General features: G+C 39.1%; 1 protein-coding gene across 2 annotated transcripts in view; it reads left to right on the top strand.

Moving 5' to 3' along the window:
• CERS6 (ceramide synthase 6) overlaps positions 1–19,391 on the top strand; it is a 326,067-nt gene that overhangs the window by 240,860 nt on the left and 65,816 nt on the right. For both annotated transcript variants that reach the window (XM_003824310.6, XM_003824309.6), the window contains exon 6: positions 3,227–3,319. In XM_003824310.6, the coding sequence (XP_003824358.1) occupies positions 3,227–3,319 (93 nt within the window). The remainder of the gene's footprint in view (positions 1–3,226; positions 3,320–19,391) is intronic.

Raw genomic sequence — 19,391 nt, forward strand, 5'->3', positions numbered from 1 at the left:
TCCCCAGATCCGTTTAAAAAGCTGGGACTTGTCTGAAAGTTTCTAGCTGGGAAATTTCTATAACTCCATGTTCAGTTGGGGTATATTATGTAAGAGAAGCAAATGCAGCTAGGTATTTTGTGACAAAATGAGGAGACATATTAAACATTATAATAAGCAACTTCAGGTTTTTTGTTTGAGGTTTCTTTGGGGTGTCTGTTGAGGTGTTTGGTCTTTGGGGCGTGCACAGTCCTATGGGGAGCAGGCTTGCCCTGTGTCTTCTTTGTTACACCTAGTGTCATGGCAGAGGGTGGGGACTGGCACTGGATACTCCTTGAGCTAGTTCAACGTTAAGGACACATTGAAATGGAATTCCAGTTGGCATTTTCATCTCTTACGAGTGGTTTATTCACATTAGAAAACACTATAAATAAGCAATAGAACATGGCAAGAGAGCTGAGCATTCAGAGGATATTTGATAGAGACTAAAGCAATGTTGACACCAATAGCTTATTTTACACAATTGTAATTCTCAGGCCCAACTGCTGTTTACCGTACTTGGAACATTGTCACATAAGGCTCCCTGTGTCCTGTAATGGTATAGTGAGTAGCAAAATCCGTGTATGTCTACATTTCTGTTTATGAAAGTACACACAAGTGCCAAATGAAATGTAATACCTACTCTTCTTTCTAACTGTAATGTAGTCCAGAATAACTTTCATGTTCATGGCTGGAGCTGAGAAATTGCTTATTTCTGAGAAAATGAGTTGCTAGAGCTATGGTCTATACTGTAGCTGCAGAGGGTTTCACAGCACTGTAGATTCAACATGAAAGTTTGAGGGTCTGGGAGATAGTAATGTTTTTAAAAAGAGGAAACACCACGCGTATGGAAGGCAAGATGCTATCTGTGGGGACTCAGATCAAGATTGTCTTCTGTATGATTCAGCATATAGCCCCCAAAATGTAGGACAAATTGATGGTTTCTCATGGGAACGGTGCATCTTTGAAAATGCTGTATAGTAATAAAGAATATTAGCTGATTTCTTTGTGTGTGGGTGGGGGGAGAACTAAACAGCATACAATTATTATGTATGCAATTATAGTACTTTGTGTGTAAGCATGCCTATGTAAATATATAGATTCCTGTTCCAAGTCAGTCTCTAGCCTTAAGGGCACTTTTAAAGACCGAGCATGCTTATGAGACATATTTATGGTATCTTTAGCATATATGTTAAATAGATAATTGAACAGACATTTAGGTGAAAAAGTAGTGGTCTACTTCAATTTTATTAAGGATACACTTATTTTATATAAGTACATATATTATTTGTTACATATTAAATAATTTCATATACATGTGTATATTCTAAGTTTAAAATAATGTGAAGTTGCATTCAGTTGAACCTTGTATAGCTTGGTATAAGAAGCACGAGTTGGACATGAGATACCCTAGTTGGTGGTCATGGGGCCTCACTAGCTATGAGACCTAGGCTTAGCCTCTTAACCTGAATTAACTGACAGCAATTTCCTGTCAACTATACAATCTAGGTCTAGAATTATAGTACTAATTTTATAGGATTTTTATGAGAATCAAAGAAATTAACATGTGAGTGAGCATTGTCAACTGCAAAGCACTCGTCGGACATAGTAATTATTATAATGGGATGAACTCTGTGGTTTCCAGATGCTCTCTGACTTGCCCTTATAATTCCTCTGGGGCCTTTCCCCAGGTGGTGATGTGGAAGTAAGAGAATATCATTAAAACTAAAATTTACCCTTGGCTCAAAGGGTCCTGAGCCAGGGCCCGATTTTCTAAACTTCATTTCAGCCATCCATCTGCCCTGAATATCCATTCTTCATCGTTAATGCCTTCAAGTTTTACAAGGACAGTTCAGTAGGAAGTGTATTCTACTCAGGGAGATGCTGAATTCATGCTTAGGTCTCAGTTCAGGCTGCTACAAGAGAATACCCTAAGAGCTCATGTCCCTTCTTCTAAGGGCACTAACCCCATTCATGAGGGCTCCACTCTGATGGCCTAATTAGCTCCCAAAGGCCCTGCCTCCAAATACCGTCACATTGGGATTAGGCTTCATCATATGAATGTTAGGGGGACACGAACTTTCCGTCCACAGCAGTGCTCATTGTCATTTAGACTTTAGGATTGCTGGTTCTAGTATCCTGTCCCATTGTGTATTTTGTTGTCAAAGATCTATGCAGGACAACTTTTCCATGATTCCCATGCGTAGAGTGGGTGAGTGCCAGCTTCTCCTGATAGTCATTCATTATGCTGCTATTGGTGTACAAAACACTTACATTTCAATTATATTTACCATGTATGGTATTGTCTTGTGTATAGGGGTATGGACTTGTTTGTGTGATGAGTTTCAAATGTTTTTCATTCATTTTAATAAAGCAAGACATTTCATTACAACTCAATATAACAATTAAAAACAACTCATCACAAATGTTTTTTGAAAACTCTCTTGTTTTTAGTGGGATTATGTGCAAAATAAATATTCCTGACTTCCACTGCCTCTCTGAGCCTCCCCCAACCCTGAGCCTCTGAGGCAGTTAAAGCAGGTATAACTCCCATTTTACAAATAAGTAAACTAAGACCCAAGTTTTATACCTGCTGAGCTGTAGAGCTGAGACGTGATCCGATATCCTGGCTGGGTGCCTAGTCTGGTATCTCCTGGCAGCCTTCCTGTCCCTCTGATCTTTTAGTAAATATTTTTGAATAATTCTTTCTGATATTTGAAATGTACTGAACATTTTCTAATAACAAAAAAAGAGCTTTCTGATTAATGCGGAACTTAAATCTATGCCTCAGTGACCCATACAGCATTCCAGTTCCTATCACCTACTGTCTTGTCCCTATACTTGCAGCAGTTGTCCAGGGTTATTCTTTGTCTGTATTAGAATTTTTTTTCAGGTTGCTTAAGGAATCTTGCAGATACTTGTGACAAAGAATCATAAATGCTGTTGTTAAACTGAATAATGAATTGAGTCCCAAATGTTCGTGCTAATTAATGCTTTTTGAGTTGGAGATGAAATGAGAGTAATATCATCAAGCTGTGGATTAAAGTTATCCTCAAAACCCCATCGTCTACAAAAAGAATAGGACAGGAACTGCCTTTGTGCAGGTGCAAGACCATGTTACTTTTGAGCAGTGAGCTTGAGATGTCTGGGATACAAATTGGGTTCCCTATTAACTACTAATCATTCCTTTTTTTTCTTTCACCTTCAGCCACTCACAACTGACCTTCACTACTATTACATCCTGGAGCTGTCGTTTTATTGGTCTTTGATGTTTTCTCAGTTCACTGATATCAAAAGAAAGGTAAGAGCGGTTATGTCGTAAAGTGCTTGCAAGCATGCATCTTTAATGGCCCTTAGCAGGTGGGTGTAGACTCTCAAAGGCACTCACCCCTGTTCTCCTGGCAGCCCTAGGTTAGTACGACTTGCTGCGTTATTACAGAAAGTTCTCTATTTTTGTTTGTGCTGTTTTATATTTTTTTCTATTGTTTCTTCGCTCATCCCCTAAAACTCAGCTCTCTTTTCTCCATGTAATAATGTAGCAATGAATCCCCATAGAAATGATTTTCTCTCAATCTAATTCCCAAGTTCCTCTGTTCTCCAAATTAAATAAAAAGCAAGAATTCTATTTGTAGCTCCTGGGAGAGAGTAAAGTCTCAGTGTTTCAACCCTACAGAATTAATTCCCCAATTGCAGGGTTGTCCAGTGTCAAAATATGTCTCGGAAATGCAGCATTCCTCAGTGAACTGTGATCTGGTTTCCACCTATCCCCTCCACTGTAATCGCTTTTGTGTGACCCCTTACGTGTTAAATCCACTTATTCTGGCTTTCGTCCTACCAGCTTCTGGGCAGACTTGGCACTTCTAGCTCTTTACTGCTTATTTTTCTGTGACACCATATTTGGATTAATCCTTCAAAGTCACTTTGCTGTCCTTGTCTTAATGCCCCATGCTCTACATATTTGGGTGCAACAGAGTTCTGACCTGAATTACAGGATGCCATCTCCCTGGATGATTGAGTTGATACTTCCTGACACTTCCAACCATAACCTCCATGCCATGAATTCTGAAATGTTTCTCTTCTGCCCCACATTCTCTCTGGGTCCATACTTCCACATCTGTAGTCACAGATGATAGTACTGGTTGAACATCCCTAAATCTGGAAATCCAAAATGCTCTGAAATTTGATACTTTTTGAGTGTTAACATGATCCTCAAAGTAAATAAATGCTCGTTGGAGCATTTTGCATTTTAGATTTTTATATTAGGGATGCAAATCTGTAAGCATAATGCAAACATTCCAAAATCCAAGGAAAACAGTTCTAATCCCAAGCATTTGGGGTAAGGGATACACAACGTATATTGTGTTATTTTTGTACATTATATCATTTAGTCCTGACAACAAATCAGAGGTCCAGTTTGATTATTTTATTATTTATGCTTATTTTATGAATGATGAAACTAAGCCTTACATACAAAGTGCTCCTGACTGAAGACACGGTCTTCTAGTCTTGTTCTTCTCCAGTAACCCTTAGAACCAAAAGTCATGTCAGCCAGGACGTTTTCCTTTGCTCTCGTTTTTGCCACTCCATATACCTTCTTCCTTAATGTCACTGACAAACTTACAGTTCCCTCTCCTTTTGCCCACTCTATTATGTAGCCTCTTAAACAGTCTTTCTATCTAAGTAGTCATTCTTGTTTATCTGCTGCCTAAGAATTATGTTTCTAAAACCTTCAAGACAAAGTTCAAATACGTGGAGGATAAAATGCAATGTCTTAATCCAATTGAGCTAATACAAAAAAAATGCCAGATTGACTGAGTGGCTTATAAAATCTATTTCTCACAGTTCTAAAAGGTGAGATGCCCCAGATCAAGGCACCAGCAGATTCAGTGTCTGGCAACAGCCCACCTTCTCATAGATGACAACCTTCTCACTGTGTCCTCACATGGTGGAAGGGGCAAGACAGCTCTATGAGGCCTCCTTGTGAAAAGGCATGAGTCCCATTCACAAGGGCTTCTGCCAAAAGGCCCCATGTCCTAATACTATCACTTTGGGGGTTAGAGTTTCAATATATATATTTGAGAAGGACACAAGAATTTAGTCCCCAGCAAGCAAGATATGTTCGCCTTTGCACCCCCATGACTATCAGTGTAGCTGCTCATCGTGGGAATCAGTAAGTTGAGGGTAAATGAATAAGCAAAATCAGTTCCTTTACATTATGATGGAGCACAGTACTGTAATGTATCATTTCTTGGTTAAATCAGTAATCTGCTAAGTTGCAAACTGGTATCCAAGTGGCAGCTGAAAAGCGTTTAGGAGTCTGTGGGCCTACTACTACCCAAGTCCCCTGTCCCCACATATGCTCCTTCCACCATCCTACAGCAGTGGCTTACTTGGCTGGCAAAAAGCTATCTTTTCTGACTTGTATGGCTACAGGGCCCTTAATATGGTATATATCAGCTGATTCTCAGAAGTAGGTGGTCGCTGTCAAAGCGAGCTTGGGCATAACAGATGACTCTTTGACACCCATAATTTGTGGTTCCCTTACTCATTGCACCCAACACTCCGAGTTGGTTTCTGAAATCATTTACGGACTCTTTAGTGATGGTATGTCAAGGGAGTCTCTTCTGTCCTACATGAGGGAGCCTTCTTTGGTCATGTAGTGTCAATACATGTAGACTGATTATTTTCTGTGTGCTAGGTACTGTGCGAGGCTCATGTTGCATTTTATTTTCTTTTTTGAGGAAACCTTTTGTCCAGGTAGTCACGTAAAACTCTTATATAACAGAGAGCTAGAACATTCTTCCTTTTTTTTTTTTTTAACTTGGGAGAATTGATGCACAGAGTGAGTTTATGTAAGTTTCTCAAGGCCATGCAATATAGGAATGAATTAGAGGCTAGGCTTACCAAGCAGAGCCCTGTGATTCACTCTTAGATTAGACACATACATAATCCTTGCCTTGCCATGCTCCTGACATTACAGGTAGTTAGCCTTTAACAGCTCTTTGCCATTTTATCAGTCCTTCTCTTGCTTAGTGAGAACTAGAGGTGCCATACAGAGTCAAAAGCAGGAATAGCTGTCCTTGGCTTCCAGAAGCCTAGTCCTAGTAAGACATTGCTATACCAAAAGTTACCAAGTCCCTCCACTAGCTTGAGCTTTCTCATCACATGTGGAATGTGGCTTTGCAGGGAGCCAGCAGGGCTCAAGATATCTTTATTGCTGTATTAGTTTGTTTTTGCACTGGTGTAAAGAAGTACCTGTGGCCAGGCATGGTGACTCATGGCTGTAATCCCAGCACATTAGGAGGCCGAGGTGGGTGGGTGGATCACTTGAGCTCACAAGTTCAAGACCAGCCTGAGCAACATGACGAAACCCTGTCTCTATAAAAAATACAAAATTTAGCCAGATTTGGTGTTGTGCACCAAGTGAGCCAAGATGGCACCGCCGCACTCCAGCCTGGGTGATAGAGCCAGACCTTGTCTCACAGGAAAAAAAAAAAAAAAAAAAAAGAAAAAAAAAAGAAACACCTGAGACTGGGTAATTTATAAAGAAAAGAGGTTTGAGGTTTAATTGGCTCACGGTTCCATAGGCTGTGCAGGAAGCATGATACTGGCATCTGCTTGGCTTCTGGGGAGGCCACAGGAAACTTATAATCATAGCAGAAGGTGAAGGAGAAGCAAGGCATGTCTTACCTGGTGGAGCAGAAGCAAAAGAGAGGGAAAGGTGCCACACACTTTTGAACAACTAGATCTCAAGAGAACTCACAATCCCGATGACAGCACCAATGGGGGATGGTGTTAAACGATGAGAAACCGCACCCAGGATCCAATCACCTCCCACCAGGCCCCTTCATATTTGGGGATTACATTGCAACATGAGATTTGGGAGGGGACACAGGTCCAAACCATATCAATTGCTTTAAGCCAAATGACTGTTATCTCAATAATTTTCGTAGGTGAATTATTTTGGGGGATTGAAGTGTATCATTTTGTATTACTTTAACATATATAACATCAGTGGAAAACACCTGTAAAAGGGATAATTTTATAGTAAAGTTTGTGGAATTGATCCTAGGCCTGTATATATTGTCAGTGTTTAGAAATCGATTGTATATGGCTGCATAGTATTCCATGGTGTATATGTGCCACATTTTCTTAATCCAGTCTATCATTGTTGGACATTTGGGTTGGTTCCAAGTCTTTGCTATTGTGAATAATGCCGCAATAAACATACGTGTGCATGTGTCTTTATAGCAGCATGATTTATAGTCATTTGGGTATATACCCAGTAATGGGATGGCTGGGTCAAATGGTATTTCTAGTTCTAGATCCCTGAGGAATCGCCACACTGACTTCCACAATGGTTGAACTAGTTTACAGTCCCACCAACAGTGTAAAAGTGTTCCTATTTCTCCACATCCTCTCCAGCACCTGTTGTTTCCTGACTTTTTAATGATTGCCATTTTAACTGGGGTGAGATGATATCTCATAGTGGTTTTGATTTGCATTTCTCTGATGGCCAGTGATGATGAGCATAAAAAAATGATGAGTTCATATCCTTTGTAGGGACATGGATGAAATTGGAAACCATCATTCTCAGTAAACTATCGCAAGAACAAAAAACCAAACACCGCATATTCTCACTCATAGGTGGGAATTGAACAATGAGATCACATGGACACAGGAAGGGGAATATCATACTCTGGGGACTGTGGTGGGGAGGGGGGAGGGGGGAGGGATAGCATTGGGAGATATACCTAATGCTAGATGACGAGTTAGTGGGTGCAGCGCACCAGCATGGCACATGTATACATATGTAACTAACCTGCACAATGTGCACATGTACCCTAAAACTTAAAGTATAATAAAAAAATATATATATATATATAAAAAAAAAAAAAGAAATCGATTGTATATTTTTTGCTAGTCAATATCAATAGCATGTTTTAGATAGGTAGCTCCTCTTGTCTTCTGCTGGTCAGATTAGATTTGTACATTCCTGATGCAGCTGGTTTATTCTTGTTTCTTGCACAAAAATGGGAATTTGGCCGCTACCAGGCATGCTTATTCCTTGGCACAGGTTTTAATTAGGAAGGCCTTTTCCTCTGCTGCCATCTCTCATTAGGGAGCTGCAGTGCTTGCTTTTCCCCTTTGCATCTTGCTGAATGGCCCCATGGGTCCTTGGCAGTTCCATCCTTATTACGCCTCCATTTGGAGGACCTGCTGTTCTAGCCATTAGTGAGGATTTATGGCACGTTCTGTCTGCCAGATGCACTCTCCACCTTCTGTATTGGAACTATTAACTGAACCCTCTAAAAACAGCCTGCTTCCTTATGATGGGATAGGGATGTCTGAAGACACCCATTGGCAATACAGTATGGAAATCAACTTCAGAAGACGTTCATGAGGTTGTTAATAGAAGAGTTATCACAATGTTTCTTTGGCTCCCATATTAAATGACAATGAGTGTCAATGGCCATTTTCAAATAGGGACCAGGATTTATAAACATTGGCTCCAAATGCATGCCTCAGACTTCTAGAATCAGTACTTTAAATAGGTTTGACAATCACTTATTTTGATTTATTGGGTTCACGAATTTTTCTAAAATGGTTTTTGTATTCATAAACTCTTCTTTTTTGGCACCTTTTTTTTTAAATTGCTGTATTTCCATATAGAATCTGAAGTTTAAAAATGAGGGGAGAACTTTTCATCTTCATGGTGACAGAACACATTGCCTCACTTTTAATCATTTCCAGAATTGGTACTTATTTGGTCAGTGATGAGAAGTGCTATTAATCTTCCCAAAGGGAAGATTAGATGAAAAATAAAAGATGTTTAAAATATCTTTTATTTCCCAAGGCTTAATTTTTGTTAAAATTTTTTCCTTTAGCACCTGTTCACAATGAACATTTCTACTGCCATCTAAAATTTCCAAAGGAAGCTAATAAATATTTTTGCGTTGGAGCTCAGAACAGCTTGCTTATGTCTAAGCCCTATGTCCCTTTTAACTAAGCTGCTGTTTGGCTTCAAGGCCTGGGCCTTTGGCCAATGAGTTCTGCTCATGTTCAGAGTCCTTCTCAGGGAAGCATCCCTGGCAGAGTTCCAGGGCCCAGCTGGTGAAATCAACTTGTTGCCCTTTTGGTCTTAAACCCGAGAGAAACACTACATCTTATAAAAGATTCCTGACAGAGAGAGGTATGATTAAGTCTAGCAAGAAACTTATTGATGAGCTTGTGTTAGCTCTCTGCTGACTTTTTGCGGAGAATAACTGGAGCCCATTACTGTAAGTGCTTTAGATGCCTTTGGGGGCCGTGTCATGCTCCAGATCTTGCCTGCTTCAGTTAGTTTTAGGGGAAAGGAAAATGCATGTTTTAATCTTACGAGGAAGCAGCATGGAACAGAATTACGTGAAATAACGTACGTAAAACTATGTAGTGTACGGTGCTTGACAGATAGAGCTTAGACAGTACGTGGCACATAACGACCCAGTAAGGAAAGTCAAAAAGCACCTACCGTGAACACCATTGATTCATAAAGGAAAGGGCATTTTAACATAAAAGAAAGGGAGAAAGGTTACATATTGTAATAAAGGACAATCCTTTAAATTTATCATTAAGTAAAAGTCCTTATTTTTGTCATTTTGTCCTAGACTGGGGAAAACATTATTATGGGTGCAATATGGCTTAGAGGTTAAAAGCATGAGCTCTGGAGTTTGTCTACCTGCCCAGCACCACTCCTAATTCGATGTGACCTTGAGCAAGTTACTTTACCTTTCTGTATGTTGGTTTCCTGATCCAAAGAATGGAGTTCACATAACCTACCTTATGGGTGTGTTGTAAGTGTAAATAAGTAAATAAGTAGTACATGTACTTAGAACAGTGCCTGGCACATCATAAATGCTCAATAAATGTAGCCTTTCCTTGTAGTCATTAAGGCACTCCAGATACTGCCAGCTCTTCACCCTCAGGCACACCAGGATTGTGCTTCTCAGCCAACCTCCTCTTTTGTGATTGGATGGGGCCATATGACTAGTGGGCTGTGAACAATATTGATTTGAGCCGCTTCTGGGCTGGAGTATTATAGTTGCCGGCATGGACTCTCTAGGGCTCCCACTTCCAGCACAGTGATTGGTAACACTGGAGATGGGGGCTGCTCCGTCAGCCTGGGTTTCTTAGTGCCTCAGGCAAGCAGAGTCCCTGGCCCCCAACCAATGATAACATGTAATGAGTAAGAAATAAGCCTTTGTTTTAAACCACTGAGGTTTTAAGGACTTTGTAATTGCTGCATATCTTAGCTTATCCTGACTGGCACAGATGTTAATACTAATATGGCTAGTTATCATTTCCTAGGACAATATTTGGAAATAATTTGTCTAATCAGTACCTCTCAAAATATGCTCTTTGAATCCCTGACAATCGCTGAGGCCCTTTCAGGAGGTCTGCAAGGGCAAAACTGTTTTTATAATAGTGCTAAGATGTCATTTGCCTTTCTCCCAGTGTTGAAATTTTCACTGAGAATGCAAAAGTAATCATGGGCAAAATTGCTGGTGGTGGCACCAAACTACTGCTAATAGTAGTCATTGTACTCTTCATGCCACACTCTTGCAGAAAGAAAAAAATGTCAGTTTCACCTGAGAATGTTCTTGATGAAGCAGTAAAAACTATAGTTGTCCCTCAGTATCCATGGGGAATTGGTTCCAGGACCACCAACCCCCGCCCCCGAGGATACCAAAATTCATGGATGCTCAAGTCTTTTATATAAAATGGTGTAGTATTTGGCCAGTTGCGGTACTCCCACCTGTAATCCCAGCCCTTTGGGAGGCTGAGGCGGGCAGATTGCTTAAGCCCAGGAGTTTAAGACCTGCCTGGGCAACATAGCAAGACCCTGTCGCTAAAAAATAAAATAAAAATAATTAAAAGTAAAATAAAATTGTATATTTTTGTACAACCGATGCACATCCTCCCATATACTTTAAATCATCTCTAGATTACATAATACCTAATGCCATGTAAATGCAATGTTAATAGTTATACTGTATTTCTTAGGGAATAATGACAAGAAAAAAAGTCTATACATTCTATACATGTTCACAACTATCCATTTTTCTTATTCAGACACACCCATCTATTTTTATATTTATATAGATACAACCGTCCATTTTTTTTAAAGTTTTCAATTCATGGTTGAATCCATTAATGCAGAACCTATGGATAATGGAGGGCCAACAGTATTAATTTTATTAAACCTCTCTTCTTGAGTATATATTGAAAAAGAATATTGTGTGTGATGAAATTGGAAATAGGTATGCAATGGTGTCTGTCTTAAGAAAAATGCAGTTCTTTTTCTTTTGAACTGAACTTTTTTTCATAGAACCCCATTTTTACTTGAAAGAATGATAAACTGTGGTTATTCCAACTTGTGTATTTGACAGACATCATCTAGAAAATGCACAAAATTAGCTTGTCACGTTGTTTCAAAGAAAGCAACTGACATTATTTGTGGTCAGTGATAAAACTCAAGCTTTCAAGCAAAAATTAGATTTTTGGAAAGCTTATGTGTACCAGCAGGAGCTTGACAGCCTGTCAATCCTTTACATTTCTGATGAGATTGGTAGTGATATTAACAAATGTGATTTTCAAATTTTATTTAAATAAATATTTTCCAGATAAGTAATGCATGATGTTATAAAATCATGCATGAGTGAAAGATCCATTCACAGACCAATGGATTTTAATGTAGCAGAATATAAAAAGTTTATTGATATGGTTTTAGATTCCATATTACAACCAACTTTTAAGAATATGTGACTTGACAAATTTTAGTATGGTGCCAAAGAAGAATATCCATAACTATCTGAAAGTACTATTAAGGTACTTCTTCCTTCTCCAGCTATGTATTATCGTGGTACTGGGTTTTCACCAAATACTTCAACCCAAACAACATCTGGCAACAGATTAAATGTATACACAGTTGTGAGAATCCAACTCTCTAGTATTAAGCCAGACATTAAAGAGATTTGCAGTAATGGAAAACAAGGCCACTCTTCTCACCAATTTTTTTTGAAAATGTAATTTTTAGTAAAAATGTATTAACATGTAATGGAGTTTGTTTACAATAAATAAATGTGTTTTAAATATTTTTAAAAATTTCTCAGTTCTAACAGTGGGTATATTAATACTGATAGATATAGCCCTCATAAACAAATACTCTTTGGTGTTCACAATAATTTTTGAAGAGGAGACCAAAATATGTGAGAATGGCTGGTCTGGAATATTCTTAAGTCTTTCCTAAAAATGTGACTCCCATACCAGGTTTTGTGGCTCATGCCTGTAATCCCAGCACTTTGGATGGACGAGGCAGGCAGATCACTTGAGGTCAGGAGTTCGAGACCAGCCTGGCCAACATGGTGAAACCCCATCTCTACTAAAAGTACAAAAAATTAGCTGGGCATGGTGGTGCACACCTGTAATCCCAGCTACTCAGGAGGCTGAGGCAGAAGAATCGCTTGAACCCGAGAGGCAGAGATTGCAGTGAGCCAAGATCACGCCACTGCACTCCAGCCTGGGAGACAAAGCCAGACTCCATCTCAAAAAACAAACAAACAAAAAAAAAACTGACTCCCAGGTAGTGCCTCACATTGCATCAGCACATCCTTTCTTTGCTTGAAAAGCTAAAATCGCACCAGATGACATCGGATCACCCTGGCAGGGATGGGGATTGATGTAGACTTCTCTCCTTGTAACCTCACTCCTGCTACCTATAGACACAGTCAGGAGGGCCGCTTCACCTCTCTTTCACAAAGGTGCAAAGTTGCTGTTTTATGCAACTTCTCATGATTGGAATTGCAATATTCTGCCCTTGAAGTTCAGTTTCCTCTGAGGTAGATATTCCCAAATCTTAGGCCTGTGTCCTGTTTCTTTCTCACTGCTGTGTCTTCAGAATATAAGCAGGGAAAAAGAGCAGCTCATTTTAATAAGCTACCATTTGTGATCAAAGCATTGCAAGCCAGTACCATGTGCAGACTGATGGAAGAACAATAGAACTATTGTCTGGAAAAGAAGTGTTTCATGGGGTAATTTTTATGGGATTTTATTCAAAGGCTGCCTTCAGTAGTGGCTTATGCTGGAAATCAAGCATCCAAGTGCCTTGTCAAAGGAGAGGCTCTTAGACATCTTTAGATCTCATGGTCAGATAACCAGCCACTAGTCAGCCCTGGTTCTCATAGACTCAGCCACATACTGCAATTCAGGGTGCAGAAGAGTGACGACCAGGAGCCTCTTCTTCCAGTGTGCTGCAGAGGGCTGCAGCATTACAGAGAGCCACGCGGTGCTGCTGGTCTCGGGCTCTGGGTACATAAATTCGGGTCCTCAGGAGTCCCACCTCTCTCAGGAGGTCTTGCTGGCCCTTGGAAGGTTTGGTCATTCAGCTTCTCATGGGGAGTTTCTCTCAAGTCAATTCTAGGGGCCTTGGGAAAACACCCACTTTGGCTGTTTATAGCTCTGTCTCTCCCTGAAGTCATGAACTCCTTCACTTTCCATCCCCATAAATATAAACAAACCCGTTCATCTGTCCTTCCCTTTGGCCTCCTGAAAAGAGGCACCCCTTCCACTCAAGGCTCACCCTTGCACCTTTGTTCTTTTTGTTTGTTTGTTTTTTGAGACGAGTCTTGCTTTGTCGCCCAGGCTGGAGTGCAGTGGCGTGATCTTGGTTCACTGCAACCTCCACCTCCTGGGTTCAAGCGATTCTCCTGCCTCAGCCTCCCAAGTAGCTGGGACTACAGGCGCGTGCCACCACACCCGGCTAATTTTTAGTAGAGACGGGCATTTCGCCGTGTTAGCCAGGATGGTCTCGATCTCCTGACCTTGTGATCTGCCCGCCTCGGCCTCCCAAAATGCTGAGATTACAGGCATGAGCCTCCGCACCTGGCCGCACCTTTGTTCTTGATCCCCATCTCTTCCTGTCTTCCAGGAGTAGACCTTGTTCTGTTTGTTAGTCTCTCACTTATATGTGTTTTCCAAAGTGTCTCCTCTTTCCTGCCTCCTTCCTCAGAGTCATTTTCCTCACACGTCCGTTTCTGAGAAGCAACCTGCTATGGTAGTTAGATACCTGAGCTCTGGAGTCACACACAACTGGATTCAGAGCTGGCTTAGCCCGTCCTTACTGTGTGACTAGAGAAAATGATGTGGCATTCCCGTGCCTCAGTTTCTATGTAAAATAGAGTTTCAAAGTCATACTTGCTTTATAGGGTTGTTGTTAAGAATAAATGACAGTGTCAGAAAGAAGAGCCTTTGGCACATGAGAATTAGGCAAATCAGAGTGTAAATAGGAATTCACCAGGTAGTCAAGGTGGGTTGGGGCCAGGAGCCAAAAGAGGAGAAAACGCAAGCATCACAGCCAGAAGAAAAAAAAACAAAAACAAAAACAAACCTGCATGGCCAGAGGTCTGCATAGAGACAAGAAGCAGCTTCCAGGAAATTCTGCAGCTAGAATTCTGTATGATTGTGAGGGGTTGGGAGTAGGAAGCTCAGGCAGTTGAAGAAAGAGGAGTTAGAATGTGGAGGATAAGGCTGAGGATGATGACAAGAGTTCCCCAAACCCCTCCTGACAATTTACATGCCATCCCAACCTGGTTGACCTGAAGGAGACTTTTTCCATCTTCTATCTAAAGCACAAAATTGAGTCCCTGGTTACCCATTGTCAATTTAGGCCTCGAGACCTTTATAGTAAATGGATCATGGCTTTTGAGTCCTGGGATGTTTCTGATTTTAGTAGAACACAATCTGCCCCCTACTGATCATTCTGGATGTTTTCAGCCTGAATGGGTTTATTTGATATCATAAAGGGTATTTATGTCTCTGTTCCAGGGGTTATTGCAACAACAACAAAAAAATGGAGAGTTAATTCTGCTAACCCTTGCATCACTTAAGACTGTCAGGTTGAGTGTGTTTTAAATGTCTCAGAAGTGACCTTTCCCCATTAAAAGCTGTGCAAACTAGTGTGACTGAGCCAAGGGTAATTTAAACAGAACCCAGAAGGTGTGTCTAAAGACTTTCATCTCCAGGCACTTGTGATTTAGCAAGGCTCATAGTGATAGAGAGCTTCTGAGGATCTAAAGTTCAATGAATAGAAAGACATATGTATAATTAAGAAAACTATCTACATCATTTGAAAGCAGAGTGCATTTGGAGAGTGTGCTTTTGATGGGGAGAGGAAGGGAGGCATGAAGGAGGACTCCAGGGCATTGGAAATCAAGCTCCATGCTCTGGCCAGGCCCATCAGAAGCTAATCAACAGCACTATCTTTCTGTTTTCTATTGTGCAAATAAAATTTTATTGTGTCCTTTTCCATGGTGATAAAATAATTAAAGATTAAATATTAACTAAATAATTCACAGTAGACAAGATTATGAGTTCTTGATCTTGAACTGGGGCCATAAATGTTGCACAGGAGAAAGATTGGGTAAACTCTGCTTATACAATGGTTATTTCATTTCTATATGTTTCTAGAAGCCATAAAGTAATGGCACATCTAGCAGTAGAGAAAATAATACTGAATCCAAAGAAGCATCTTACTTTTAAAAGCTTGTGAAGTCTCCTTGGTTTTCAAATTGTTTTAAAGCTGTGGTTGTACTTGTTCATGAGAATTTTGATGGTTCTCTTTCTTTATAGTTTATCTGAATTTTGAGAGTAATATTTAATGGATTACATCCGGACAGCTATGAAAATTAAATCCCTTGACACATTTTTTGGTCTGACCCAAATGTGTTGAAGTTAGCCATGAGCCTATGCCATTGCCACATCTTAGATAATACGACTTTTCCAATATGATGCTTTCCCATATGTCCTTTGATGTGACTCTAAGGCAGGGCATAAAGCTTTTCTTTAAAGGACCAGGTAATAAATATCTTAATTTTGGGGGACATGTAATCTCTGTTGCAGCTTCTCAGCTCTGCCACTATAGCAAGAAAACTGCCATAGACAATAAGAAAACAAATGGGCGTGGCTGTATTCCAATAAAACTTTATTTGCAAACCCAAATCTGGCCATCTGGCCCTTTGCCTATCTTTGCTATAAAGTAGGATAGCCTGTTGTGCATATTTGATGAACAGTGGGGATGTCAGATTTGAGAATGCCTAGTAGAGATATTTAAATCACATGAGTATACATTTTAAAAACATTTTGATAGTAACCATAGAAAATTCAACATCTTTAAACCAATTAATTTCATGGCACTTGGTGTTTTTAAAATGAAGTCTGTGTGTTACAGTTATCCCCCTCAAGGACCTAAATGTGTATACATTTAGTCCAAAGGGAGAAAAATCTATAATCTATTGGGAAAAAAGTGTTGAAGTAGATTCAATTCTAGATCTAATGTGAATGAAGTTTTATTCACAGACTGAATTTTGGAGAAGGGAATAATTGATTCATTCCTGCCAGGACTCCTCCACCTTATAATGGAACAAACATTTCCCAAATAAGTCACAGTTCTTCATTCCTTTCCAGATTTTCCTGTAAATATTTACCTTAGGGTGCATAGGCTATACATAAGAAAAAAGTGAGTTCTAGTTAGAGTTTCGAAGAGCCTTATGTGAAATATCTTTCTTTAAATGGTCCGTTTAACCAACTCTCTTATAGTGAGCCAAAATTCAAAGCCAGTTGAAATAGAACAACCAAATAATTCGTGGGAGATTGTACATACATTATGTGAACTCTTCACATCCTAAGTTGGTAAGAGATGGTTATGATTCTCCTCAAATTGCCTAATGGGGAGAGACCCAGAATCAACTGATTTCTGTAAATCACCCCAAATATACTTTCATTATTTAGCCATTGTCTTAAGACCCTACACAATTTTTTAGTCCTTTATTTCTTTGTTTTGTTTTTTAACCAAATTATTAAAGCTTTAGAAGTTGTACTGCTATTTATTCTAGAAACCACCGTAAGACAGGACAAAGCAGCAAATTATTCTGATGTGAATTTCTGGTACTACATTTCATTTTTGCCTTAAGGACGTATTTTGTGATTTATTTGCACACATTAGTTTTATTATTAAGATTGTTAGTATACCATTTGGGGGTTTTGGTTTTCGTTGTTTAAGAGGTTTTATATATATTCATCCTGATCATCAGGACTTTACCCATCTCCAAAGGCTGAGAAGCTATTATATTTTTATATTCCCTTAATGGAAAAGCTGCTTATGATTATTCTTGGTGTATGTAAATTTTGTCTGAAATCCTCACCATCTCCATCTGTTTATTCGTTCTAAAATGGAGATGGAGACTGAGTAGCTACTCTCTTTCACATGTTGCCAAGTTACATGCTTAAAGTCCACTTCTACCCCCAGCATTCTGAGTTTTATGCCAAGGCAGAAAAATCACAAGAGAGAAAGGAAAACTGTTTGTTATTGATCCCTAAAAAGAAAAGCATGTTACTCTGTAAGAAGTCATATACATTTGTATGTGCCTTGAAATTTCAAATAAGAGAACTGTTTTTTGTTTGTTTGTTTTTTAATGAGGGGTTTCTATTATTACTGCAGTTGCCATAAAATGAAATCAGCTTTAAGCTATGCTGCTCTTCTTCTGTTTCCTAGACAGTCTGAAAATCAGTTCATTGAGTAAACCTGGTGCTATTACCTGACTTCTATTCATATTAGTTAGATTACAGACTTATTAATTTTATTAAATTCAGGAAAGCTAATATGCATCATTTGCATCTGAGAGAGAAGAGCCTTTTTTCTTGCACTTCAGAAGTATTTCATATTCCTCATGTCTGTGCACATCTAAATCAGCCTTTAATTAAAATCTTGCTCTTCTAAATTCCCTTTATAAAGAGGTTCACTAATGTTTTTTCTTAATCAGTTGCAAAAATTATTCCCAGAAGACACTGCATAAAATTAATGTATTATCCAGCCAATGAGAATTTGGGGAACAGTTCCTGTTTATGTATGTGTATGTATTATTTTTAATGAAAAATGGGTGAATTTTGTTTTTGTAAAGGCATGTACATCAAGATGAATTTGTAGTGCCTCCTGAAAACAATATTATTTCAGAGATTCTCTGCAGCTTGATCATTGTGAAGGGAGTTCCATTATATAGACGTTCAGATCTGTGTCTCAATGAGAGGTAGATCCCTCTGGATGTTTGGTGCTAATATTTTATTGTACGTAAAATTCCCCTAGAGAACCGAATTAACGATGCTGATTTTCATTCTAACAGTTGGGGATGGAGCCCAGGTAGCTGGAATTTTACCTGTACCCAGGAATTTCTGATGTGAAAGCTACACAGAACAGACTAAGAAACTTTTCTAGGTTCCCTAAATGCTATTTGAAAATGTAATAAGGAAAAAACAGCGTTAACTTACCAGCTTTTAATACTAAAATAGATGGCTCTTCCTTGAATTCTTTTATTTGAGACTTCTAATTAAGTTTGAGTGAAGACCTGTTTGATTTTTCCCCCTTGTCTCTGATAATTAACATAGGCAAAGCTACTGAAATAAAGGTCAACATTAGGGTAAATATCAAGCAGGGAACATAGAAGGAGCCCTTGATAATGGCTGTGAATATGTCCAGAAACAATATGGTAGAATAGCAGGAGGTTGAGGACACAAGTAAAGCACGTGTCCAGGCCAGTCTGTTTTGAATAAAGGCTTTGGCATCAGTCTTCAGTCTGAAGACCAATAAGAAATCATAGTCTCTCTCTTTAATTGCAGTTACAGAAAATGCAGGAAAACATTTCAACCTAAAATGCTAATGTTCTTTCAGCCATGACTGTGTCTATGTGTGCACTAATCACTTTCAGCAGTTGCAAATATAAGGATGGAAGTTTTCCACCCTGCATTGATAAAATCCAAATTGGCAATTTGTTTAAAAATGGTTATTTGGACCAGATTCAGTGCCTACTCAAAGAAATGTGTTGGGTAAGGAGGATGTGAGTAACACATAAAATAATGATTACATGGCCTTTATTAAAGGTATTTTATTATGTATAATGCGTTCTGAAGCAGAAATGTAAAAGGTGACATCCATTATTCATTCTTTTTTCATATTCATACAGATAGGACTATAATGAAAATTGGTCTTCTGCCATGGGCATAACTGTGAGTCCTTCAGTAATAAAACAAATGTTTTCTAGGACCAGGTGATTTATATGCAAAAAACATCTTTACAAAGCAAATTTTGTCTAAAAAACAGGCTCTTGTTTTTGAAGGAGCCGTGCTGTATTGGCAAGGCCATTGGGTTGTTTACTGATGTTATATCAGATACATCTCAGGAAACTTAATTATAAAATGGTACTAATCCTCCATAAGTGTTTTAATCAATTTATATTTATTCATTTTAAAATTAAATAGAGAAAAACCCTTGTTCTCTTTCAGTGAGC

This window comes from Pan paniscus, chromosome 13, assembly GCF_029289425.2.
Source record: "Pan paniscus chromosome 13, NHGRI_mPanPan1-v2.0_pri, whole genome shotgun sequence".
Lineage (NCBI taxonomy): Eukaryota > Metazoa > Chordata > Mammalia > Primates > Hominidae > Pan > Pan paniscus.